Source organism: Temnothorax curvispinosus, unplaced genomic scaffold (assembly GCF_003070985.1).
Source record: "Temnothorax curvispinosus isolate PA1 unplaced genomic scaffold, ASM307098v1 QBEX01005133.1, whole genome shotgun sequence".
Taxonomy (NCBI): Eukaryota; Metazoa; Arthropoda; class Insecta; order Hymenoptera; family Formicidae; genus Temnothorax; species Temnothorax curvispinosus.
The window spans coordinates 694,827-707,249 of record NW_020214913.1 but is presented as its reverse complement, the minus strand read 5'-3'; the positions used below and the strand labels follow the sequence as shown (position 1 = coordinate 707,249).

Sequence of the window (12,423 nt, the reverse complement as noted above, 5' to 3'; positions counted from 1 at the left end):
AAATGAGACTTTTTTGTATGAGACTGACGCGGTATAAAAGTGCTGTAAGTGGAACTGCAATCGTAACATATCTCTCGAAAGTTATTTTGCGGTAAGAATAAAAACTTGAATGACGGCAAACACGAGACAGATATTACAGCGGCGTTTCCCTTTAAAGTCCTTCAGTCGAATTAATGACAGAAGTTTGCCGGAAGTAATAACGGTACCACTGGTACTTTATTTAGTCTTGATATCGAGCATCGATTGGAGGTTCCATGGACCTCGATGCCATCGAAATAAGAGTAATGCTGTATATTATAGTCGGACATCCGAGCTTTATTGAGTTCTTGAGCATTTGAAAACATTCAGAATAAGTAGATAATTTATGATAAACCAAGATTATATCGGGACTTATCGTACGATTTAATCGCATGTATGTATATATGTATATGTATGTATATAATATATATATATATATGCAGATATATATATATATATATATATATATATATATATATATATGCATATTTCTACGAAAAATGTTACATGTTATTTTACACGAGCACATATTTAATTTTGATTAATTAATCGTCTGTTAGCCGTTAATTCCATGTTCATCCATAATTATAAACGATATCTGCTCTGCCGGAGAGTAATATAATACCATAAATGTTACATGAAAGTAGATAATTGATACGTTGCGTTGGTGAAGTGTACTTTGGGCAAATGTTTAATATTAAACTGCACTAAATATTAAATTGCACTAGAGTTCACTAGTATTATTTCAATATAATGTTTTAGTACATGTATAAATTGATGATTATTATTTTTTGAGAAGATTGATAACTCAAGAAATAATTATTCTACAGATTTTATCTCATTAATATAAACTTAAATTTGATAATTTAATTCGCTGCAAATCTATGCTTGTGCATATGTGTCTATTAATACATCTTCTCTCTTTTTCTATCTTATCTCTTTCTATCGAAGCAGAATTTATTAACATTTTTAAAGCATTATAAATATAGCAACGTATCTATAGCGTTATTAAAAGACGATAATGTCCTTTTTTCGCGTTGCCCGATTTGGTAATGTTGAATATTTTCTACGTTTGCTACCCTTGAACGAGCGATCCGGATGAGAGGGTCGTTAGCTCGCGTTGGCACGGAAGAGGCTAGACAGGAATCTTATCTACGGATGCTGGGCACCGATCCAGTCTTTCGTCTAGACGAGGGGTCGACCCTAATATATGGTTCGATAAAGTTTTCTTTACTTCCACAAACTTATTCAATATTCGTCAGCAAATTTTCGTTTCATTAAAAACTATAGAGTACTTGCTACGAAGATTTAGTTTCGATATTGTCAATAATTGATATAAAGGGCTTAAAAATTAAATAATTGGGTAAAATGCGATAAAAAATAATAGTGTGCTAAACATATAACGAATTCTGTATCTTCAATAGACAATAGTTTGCTAACTTAATTTTTTAATGACTTTGGTTTCTGAATACTTAATCGTTGACTTTTGAATACTGAACGATCCACAAAGAAACATAAAATCAAGCAGATGTGACGTATCATCACGCTACGATCTGACATTTCTATTATTTTATGTTTTACAAAATATTTTTGTTTGTAATAAAACAATTCTGCTTTCACATTGCTAGTAGTTGATACGGTTTTTATTTTAACAAAATGATTAATTTGATCAAGATAAATATTGAACTAAATCCTTCATATGTGATTTTTGCTGGCTCTCTACAACGTTCGATAACATGTTAAATGGGGTGTATATTTTATATTGATGAACATTAATTGCACACAATTAAATGATATTTATGTATATCGAGAACAACAGGTGTCGCGCCTATACGTTTTGTGCGACAAATTAATTGAGAATAATGAATTACCTTGTCGGATGCGCACATTTTGTCACATGTCGAACATGCTGTGATATCAAAATCTACACTTCAAAAACAAGTAACATATTGTTATAAAGCATTCGAATCCGGAAGATTGATTAAATGATGAAGATAAATCTCTTCGTACTCTTCTAATATAGGTACGTAAAGAAAGTCATTTCATGTCTCCGCTAAAGCTTCTTCTCAAAATAGCTTCTCTTTACGTACGCAGATACTAACACAAAGGAGATCCAAATTTTGCAATGGCAAAACTTTGGTCTATCTCCGCCCCTGTTCATCGTTCTATCGGTACTTTGATAGGGCAAAAGGGGAACGGAAGGTAGAGGCGGTTCGGAATTAAACTTTCGCGTGAAGACAATGGAGACCTATCTTGGTACACACGTTGAAAGAGACTAGCAGGAGCAATTCTCCGGCAATATCTGTAGCAAAGGAGACAGAAAATAGGAAAGGTGTGGAAGAGGTCGAATAACGTCAATGTTACATCTGTTACTCTTGATTTCCTTCCATTTCCTATAAAGGATATTTTGGCGATAAACATATTTTACGAATAGAAAACCATTCTTTGTTGAAGACTAAATTTATTAAATTTGAATTATACGACCGCATAATTTTCAATTGTTTTAGAGTTTTAAAAGTTTCTATGCTTTTTTTATAACCATACTTTAAAGATCGAAATTTTATTAAAATAAATTTTATATGAAATGTGAGTTGAAGAATACAGCTTTTATCATCTATTTCTTCTTCTGAGAAGCTGAGTTAGCCACAAGCTTTTTAGATTCAATTATTAATTATAGATACTGGAAAAAAATTACGGATGACTCGATATTTCCGTTGAAGAGAATAATCGGCTATAAATTTGTCAAAGAGAAATTATTTCTAGACAATGTAAAAGTGGGACACCCTCCATGATCGATTAAAAAGGTATACACGTATAACAGAAGGCAGTTGTAAAAGGATAAAAATAATTTAACGTTCCCTTCTTTTATTGCGTTTGAAAGAAAATGAGAAACGTTGTGTAAGAAATGTTTGCACGTAGGAACTGTGTCCCTCACCTAATAACGGATTCAATTACGAAGGTCTGTATAGCACTCGAGGTTACCATGATGTACGGCGCGATGTAAAATTTAAAACTGACGCGTACCAAGACTCCTAACCGCCTCATGACTTGTGGTTTCCGTTTCGGCGTTATGGTGGCCATACTAACCGGTTTCGGTCGGAAACGGGACATCTCGTTCTCTCCAGGGAAATGTCTAAAAACGACCTGACGTCGCTCGCCTGCCCGCCTTTTCCTCCGCGTATATATCCGGTGCCCAAACGTTTTCCTACGAAGCTCGCCTTCCGCCTCATGTTAAAAATGCATCTCTGCCTGTATCCATATAATCTTGACTCATTTAACATAATTCATGAGAGAGAAACGCTCTTCCATATTTTTTACTCTTTACTCTTTCACCTTATCTTGCAACATTAACGTTGCAAAAATAGAAGAAAGTAGGCGATGATTGTCAAATAATTAAAATAAACCTTTCATTATTTTGCATTTATATACATAATGGTGTAACAACAAAAAGCAATACGTTAAATATCGTAGATAGTATTAGCCTTATACGTCGGGTCTGTGATCAGTGCCGAGCGGATGTATAACGTGAAATTCGCTTAAAAATTGTATGAGAATGAAAGCAAAGTAAATTGAATATAAAAGACCGCCATAAGAGCGACGTACGGTAGCTCCCGTGATGTTTAGGTAAATTATTGTGGCCACTAGTGAGCACAGGAGAAAAGCTAGGCAACCGGGTGCCATATCGCTGATCCTGATCTTCGTCTGTTGTTCAGGATCAGTGGCGGCGGCGATGCCATAAGTCAGCCCAAGTCCCAGTAGGGTGTTAAACATTGGCCCGCCGAAGCAGGCTGCATATCCCATGCGTGGAAATCCCCGTCTGGCGATAGCGACGTTCGATATGAGATCTGACCAATGAATTAGCTTATATAAATATTTAAACACAAAATTTACATTATGTTATTACATTATATTATTAACAAACCAAACGAAGCATTAACTTGAAGCTTTAAAGAGATATAATTATCGAAAAATGTAATGTCACGATTATTGCGGTTTATATGTTATATCGTTTCTTTCGTCGCATTTGGAAAGTCAATTTAAGAAAGTAGGATCTTGTTGACTGTATATTTTTGGTTACCGCATACACTATCTTCAACTACTATCTTAATCAAAACATTTTTCACACGGCTTACCTCCGATGCTGTTTCCCCACGCAAGAAATGTGATGCCCAACATAGCGTCAGATATACTGCATGCGTATCCTATGCATTGGAGTACCGCCATGACCTCCCCGGCCACCAGATAAACCGTCAACATAGCAGCTAGAAATCCCAAAAATGCAAAGACCTGGAATATTGTTAATGTTGCGTGTTTGCTTATTGATAAACTGCTGAATATGGTTTTTCTCATATCCTTGAATGTCGCAAACACTTAAGAAACTCCGACCATCCGCACAAGGCGGAGGAGGAAAGAAAAGTACTCACATTATGGAACTTTGGTACACGATCCACGTGCGTCGTTAGAAATACAATTACACCAATTACGGTACCGGCAACGAGGAATATCGGCATCACCGGCAAATTGCCAAAAGTCGTTTGCCAAACTGCAATAAAATAGTTAAAATAAAATTGAAGTTGAGTGGTACCGACCGTTATGCCGTCAAGTGTCGATACGACAATTATGTGTTATTGACTGCTTGTCTGAATTTAGCATCTACCATCGTTTTGCAATGAAGGACGTTATGGAGAATACTTCTGTCATATCATGGAAAATTATTCACGAAAAAAGAATGCGCGGAAGAAATATTAAAAAGTAATAAGCCGCAGTCTTTAATATTTAAGCAAAAATTAATTCTGGCTATATTTTTTATCTTTTATTTTGAATAACTTTTTAAGAAATATATAACTGTTAAGTTAAAACTTTTTTAAGTCTGCGTCAGATTAAATAATAAATAAACTTATCTCGAATAGCTTGTTATTAAAATACGCGATTTAAAATAATTGAATATATCGTTATAAACAGTATATGGATAAATAAAACTAACCATTTAATAGAAATAGTGCTATCGTAGGCGTCACGCATAACTGGAAGCAATTTAATAGCTTTGACCAGCCTTGTTTCTCGACGGTAGGATTTACAACTGGTATAAACAGCTGCAGTAGTAACATGGCGGGTGAACGTACAATCAAAACGATCTTAAACAATTTATTTGATTTCTTCCAATCTTCTTTGCTGATCGGATTGACATCGTACAAAAATTCTCTAAAAAGACCTTTCGGACGGTCGGAAACGTACTCACTAATTTCCGGGCTTAGCTGGACGGATTCACCCCGTAGCTTGGCTCTCTGTAATTCCGCGGCAATTGCGATATCTGCCTCATACAAACGTATATAAGTATATAGAAATACTGGAAGTAAGTCATATATAAAAATTTTAAAACAAGAGTAAACTAAATTTACAATATTTAAGGACTTCGATTTTAAATATCAAAAATAGAATGAATATTAGAGATTTATTTAATTGCAAATATGAACTAAACGTGCAAACATCTGTGATTAAAGCGATTATTAAATAACTGACGACGAATTATATATTACGAGTTCGCATACGAGCGAAAACACAATATTTCCGCATAACGAAAAAACGCATCGTTCCGGAAAAAAATTTGATCTATTGAAAAATTCAAAAGAGCTAAAGACAAGGATATGTGCGATGAGTCGTAAAAACGACGCTTGGTACCTAGCTTGGCATGTAAGCCAAAAGGTCGGCTTCTACCGGGAATCTTGGGAATGGCGCCTGTGTCTCTGTTCACCAAGTAAGTATGCAGGACGTCTGGATCGGGCACACTTGGGATCCTGGCTGAAAGTACATAAGAATGTTCTCAGGAAAGGGGATCGATACTTAGTATGGTGAAAATTTTCTGTTGGCGATAAGGAAGGAGCTAGTCATCTTTTTCACATCGCAGCGAATTCATGGGTTATGAAAAGATATATTTCTCGTTTTAGAATAGAAATAGTTCTCGAAAGCACACTGATCATAAAATTTCAGGCATAGAGATATCTCGGGAATATATCTCTCCGCGTGAATTAGACTCTCGCAGAGAGACGAGTATAATTTTATTTACATTTGTGAGAAACATTGTTAATCTAAACTTATGTACTTTTTGAAAGTTATGAGTTTTCGGAGTTCTACAATCTACTGTCATTGTCTGAGATAAATATTAAAAGTCTCTTGCGTGAATCCACATCGAAGAATCCACAACGTACTTTTCAGAGTCTCCTCTCTGGTGTCATACACCTGCATTATCACGACCGCCACAATGAACAGTATGTAGACCAGAATAAAGCCTGCAATTAAAATTTATCAGCATTAAAAAGCGCTAATGTCGCTTGGCTCGCAGGGTTATTTCTCTCACACATACCGCTGGGATAATGAATGGTCCACATAATATTACGCAAAAAACGTGATATTCACCTTTTTCTTAATTAAAGAAAAAAGATCTTAATTACCACTTTCTTTTTAATATACGAACAGAAAAGAAATAATGCCGTGTTGGTGGAATCCATTTTAAGAATTCTTAATGAAGCAAATAATAAATAGATACACATACTTGAATACTTTTGCTGTTAAATATAAAAATAAATGAAACTAAGAAATGATTTAATACAATTTAAATGTATAAAGCCTGGAATAGAAAGCGATGGCCTGGAAAAGTTTGAGATGCACCGATTCAGATAAACAAAAATTGAATTTCTGTCTGTTTGTCTATTTACTATCGCGGCACGCAGTATGAAAAAATGAATCCTGATATTCAATGGCTTTATACGTGACTTAATAATAGCCTCCGTTCTGTGCCGCTTTGTTCGGGCGCAAGATTATTTCCATGGACTTTATCTATTGCAACAATAATCCCTGTTTTCTCGGTGAAACGAATTCCTTGCCGTGGAATCCCGCAAAAATTCATCGACAGTCAGATTGCAAGCCCCACCAGGCAGATGGTGGAGAGAGACTGCGGCGTAGCTTAATTAAATTCGTCGAAGAATTATCGTTATTCCAGAATGAAACCACTTATGGCTTCCCGCAGATAAACTTTTCCGCTCATGACGTAACCGATTCGGTGTGCGAAATATTAATAAATTTTGCCAAATATTCTATAATTTCGATGCCTACTATAGCAAAATTAATATCACAGTTTAATCACTTTGCTTAGCATTTAATTATGCAGTTTAATATTTAATATAATGTTTAATAATGTAGTATATAATATTATAATGCATGCATAATTTTTCAGTCATCTGTCAATAGTTTGCAGATATCAGCTTAAGTAGGGTTTATGGAAGTTATTACCCAACATGAGTTAATCATCTATTCAATTGACATAGGACAGAACAGTCGAGATCATATATTTATTCTATTTGGGTATTATTGGATATCATTGTTTAAATAATTGGCACTAGCATTCGAGTACGAATAATAATGAATCGTATTTCTCCATATCTTCTCTTATACATATAAGAAAATAATCGATAACATTTGATAATAGTACGAACACAGAAAGCTATTGCAATGTTTCTTTTAATATCTTTTTCACAATGATTTTTCCTCAATGATTGTGCTTGTTACAATCTTTTGTCAATTGTAAATTAATAGTTATAAAAATCGATAAAATTAACGAAAAAAAAGAAATAATTTACGCCTATTTTTAACCTATTCATGAATATGTATGTATGGTAATCGATTAGTATCTAAATGACAAATACAGAATGTAGCATATATTGCGACGGGCGGGAAAGAGTCGACCAATATTAGCTTATCGAATTCAAATAAAGATAGTAGACGTACTTATGGCCTCCCAGAGGTAAACCATCTCGTCCCACACTACGTAGCTTATCCAGCATACGGAAACGATATAAAAACAGGCGTCCCTCGTGAGGGATCTGAGCGAAACTGTAAAAGGCTTAGTTATCGCGACGGAACCGGCAATCATCGAGGTCACGAAGACACCTGCGCCGATTAATTCGGTGAACATTATTATCGCTTCGTCACCTCTCGACACGAGGGACGTGAAGATGTCAGGCGCGCCGTTTCCGAATGCCAATATCGTCACTCCTGCTATGCTATCCGATAGATGCATTACACTGGCTATTACTGCCAATGCTGGGCAAAAACTGAAATGAAAACGTCGTAATGAATCATTTATGGGAACTATTTATGTCTAAAGTATTTCAGTATTTATGCCGTAATTCATTAATAGATCGACAAAAGAACCAAGAATGGTCTTGAAAACTTAAATTAGATTTTTGATTTAAACATTTAAATGAATCTTCCTTCTTTATTAACTTTTTATTAAATTTATTTTATATATATATAATTCGCTTTTCTTGTTATATTCTTTTTTTATATTTTTTCTGAATTCTTTTGCCGTATAACTCATTACAAAATTATATTTCGGTTATAACATCAAAATGTGTATATATAAACAGCGATTTCTATGTTTAGTATAATGATTATTATATATATAACGACTCTGGTAATGGAACTCTAGTAAGATATGTGAAGCAGTTGACTTGGAAAGGAAGCGACTTTTGGATAACGCTCGTTTGAGATGCACATTATTCAACTAACCTCGTATACATTTAGCATTCGCTATTTCACTGCACGCAGAGAGTATGTTATTTACAAGAAAGTAAATTTACCCTCTTAACTGAGTTTTAACTATTATACTGGTTACACATCAAAGTGAACTCCAACACAAACTTGGTAACATAAATACCGTCATATTTTCTACCATTAAACACAGCAAAATAAATTCGACGAAAGCTTTAGCGATCTTTAAAAATTTCAGGGATTTAGAAGATGATTGCCAACGTATAAAAGCAAAAGCCATCGAATATATATATGTTTTATAATTTAGTACATCGTGTTATAAATTCATAGTTAGCATTTTATATTACGCAATGCATGTTAATCTTGAACAACATATCATTATGATGAATTCTTGTGACTTCATATAATTTAACAAATTAAAAGATATATCGAAATAATATCGATTTATTGGAATACCGATATATATATTAAATATTTAAATGCCACTAGAAAACCCCGGTTTTCGGGATTCCGAAACTGTTGTTGGATGCGTCTCTTACAAACATGGCAACCTGCCATTTTTCTCTGATATTTGTATAACTCGAAAGAATACAGAAACCTTCGTTTATCACGTTGAAAGAAACCGCTCCATAGAACGTAGACGGTTGAAATACGGGGAAGCATGAATCTTTCGGTTATTGGCTTGGTTAGTTGCCAGAAGTCAAAATTCGTTTTGTAGTTATGTAATCATCTATATTCTGTAGATGGTAACACGTTTTCATCGGAATTGAACTTAGCTAGAGTTCTCAATTTTTTTTCGGTACTAAGAAAAGGCACAGTTCCATTGGTTATTCGCGCTTACGTGTTCTCATAATTTGCATTTATAATTGAGCATTATTTAGCAGGTATCAAAAATAATAATTTTACAAATATATTTTATATTTATTTATCACTTTGCTTAATTTATTTTATTTTTTACAAAAATGTATCGTGATAAATAATATACGCAAAATTTCATTGAAAATTATACTTTCTGCCAATCAATAATCTACAAATATATCCGATGATGAATACCAGCGTAAGTCAACTTACAAATTATCCGCTGTAGTCCCCAAAATTAAGAATAAATAGAGTAGCCAGAAGAGTACGAGGGCCAAGCCGCCAGCAAACAGCGCCATGTCTTCAGATCTGAAGTAGCAGAATAACAGTACTGTATACTGAATCACCGAGTCTGAATAGCAGTCTTCGGTGTTCTTCACCCACTCGCAACGTTCCGCGGCGGAAACTTGCCAAACGTACGAGCAATCATCCTGAAAAAAAGATTCGACGAGGAGCTCGACGAGAACGCAAACTGGAAGAGACGTCGATAACAATTCACCTCTCGTATGGGCAGATGCCCGTGTCTTAAAAAAGGGCTCGATATTTGCGACCTCATGTTCGAAGAGCATAAAAGCGCAACGAAGCGATACGTAACCTATATTTTGTGTATTTGCCTTTCACGGATCCGCTCGATCGTTGCCTATTCAAGCAGAAGCGAGCGAAACTTCAAGCGATATAGACAGAAAGCTGTCACATACGTAGCGCATACTATGCGCGCAGTTCAAAACGTAAATTCAATATGAAGCACACATAAAGAGAATTCATAACAATGACACACACGCGCGAAATAGAACAGTCGGTGTACTCATCAATGCAAGGAAATTTAATGAACATTACAATATAATCTAAGACATTATTAATCTAAGACACTGCTCCTTCTGATTTCGTTTGTAAAGCAACATAAAAGACAATATTAAGTACAATTAGCACCAATTAAATTATTCAAATCTGATAATTCCAAAAACATTTGCAAATTAATCTTCAATTGCAATTAGATAAAAATGTCAGCGATGCAACATGTCTTTCTTCGTGAAAAAAATGACATACAATCGTCAGTTTCTCTTGACAACAGGAGAGCGCACTCAAGAATGCCATGTCGCTACTCGACGACGACGTGAGAGTGAATGGGTATACTCAACTCATCCGCACTCATCTGATAGCAACGAGAGCCTCATTAGATACAGAGCATCCGTTTTGTCATTTTGTCCCATTTCTGCCCACAATGAAAAAAAGAAACGCTGTGTAACGAGCACGGAAGGAAACCTCTCCGCAAAACGGATACGCTGTCATTCAGCGCGCGATATTATATCGACACTTATTCGATATTATTGTCAGTTTACGGATAATGAAAATTCAATGACGTGTCGCAAACCAGTATCAGTTGATTATATTTGCTACGAGCAACCAAGAACTTTCACAGTTGTTATCACGGTTTTACGCGAAAACACTCAAACATAGAAAACAACGTGTAAACTATTTCTCGCGAAATGCTCATTAACGATAATTCACGGGCTAGAAACTGATATTGTTATTGTACAATATTGTACTCTCTCGGTGTTTAAAACGTATGTGTGTAATACATACATCATTAAAATGTATTAATGACTGAAGCATTATACCGGTAATTTTGGATTTTCCAATGTTCCATCAGATATCCTTCACCAAGTTTTAACTAAACTTGTATTATGTGCTATTAATTAACATTAAAATAATTACAAAAAATATTAAAAATTTTCCATTTTATATATGATTAAAAATTGAAAGAGAGATTTAAGTCATTTAAATAAAAACTAACGGTGCGTCAGACAGGCGCGCATTATATTAGGTTGGCCAATAACTCTGTGCGGTTTTTTACTTATAAATTTTACTTATAAAAAACCGCACGGACTTATTGGCCCAACCTAATATTATCGCATTATTCATTATTCCTAATCATATTGCCTCGATTTCGAAGCGTCGATTCCTTCTACATATATCTGTATCAAATATATAGGATTTACAATTTAACGCCGAACGGCACTATAGATTTTACTACATGTACAAAAGACAGAGTTTGTTTTTTTTTTTTTAATAAATATTAAATTTAATGTGTGATAATAGTCTATGAAGTTGGAGTTTGAAGCGTTCTTGGAGCGAAAATTAAAATGCGTTTTCTTTCAAAAAATACAAGTGCGAGGACAATATTTAATATTTTACATTGTATATCGAATAATACATTGTAATCGATTGTCCTACAATAGTACTGAAATAACACTTTATTTTACTTTTGAACGCTGATAGTGCCTAAACGGTTCATTATTGTGAACCTTGCCCATTGTGACTTTTCATCAGCATTATATAAACTATTTATTTCCGAAGTTTAGGCCAATTTCACTGAAATCAAATTTCCATAAGAGTTATGCGGGGTTCTTTGTTGTTTTTTGAAATGTGGATAAACCAGGACAGAGTAGTAATGTTTAATTCTGAAATAATTATTATCCGTTGATTTATTGTATGTGCATACAAGGCTGCATAAAATAGAGGGAAATATGAAATAGAGTCAATTAAAATTAATACATCATTGTTCACTTAGATCACTATTGAACCTTTACATGTAACAGAACTTTATTAAGCGATAGAATAAATTACTTATTTTAGAAATACATAAATTACTTAAAATTTATAAAAACAACTTTAATTTTGAGATATAGAAATAAAGGCACATAACAGAGTGATTGCGAGCAAATACTTCATTCCTTCTATTTTTTCTGACTTCTGCAACGTAAATCTCTGCGCGTAAATACCGGAGTAACCCTATAGCATAATTCTCACGTATTTTGCTTCCTCATAGAGGAAGCTTTGTGATGGTGAAAAAATTTTTTTTCGAGATTTTGATGGAAATAGGTTTAGAATGTTCTAAAATGTCGAAAAATCGTATTAGTAAAAAATGTCCGGAAGTATGTATGTATGTGTGTGTGTGTGTGTGTGTGTACGGATTTTTTGTACACGCATCTACTTCTA

At 34.3% G+C, this 12,423-nt stretch overlaps 1 protein-coding gene across 1 annotated transcript; it reads right to left on the bottom strand.

The window, feature by feature from the left end:
* Nucleotides 1-3,501: 3,501 nt before the first annotated feature.
* Nucleotides 3,502-9,979, bottom strand: LOC112454547 (mitochondrial sodium/calcium exchanger protein-like). Its single transcript, XM_025016011.1, has 9 exons — nucleotides 9,923-9,979; nucleotides 9,637-9,854; nucleotides 7,801-8,126; nucleotides 6,225-6,305; nucleotides 5,698-5,817; nucleotides 5,003-5,329; nucleotides 4,443-4,561; nucleotides 4,152-4,305; nucleotides 3,502-3,863 (listed from the first exon to the last, which is right to left on the bottom strand). Exons 1-9 carry the CDS (start codon nucleotides 9,977-9,979, stop codon nucleotides 3,502-3,504), a joined length of 1,764 nt encoding a protein of 587 aa, XP_024871779.1.
* Nucleotides 9,980-12,423: the final 2,444 nt, after the last annotated feature.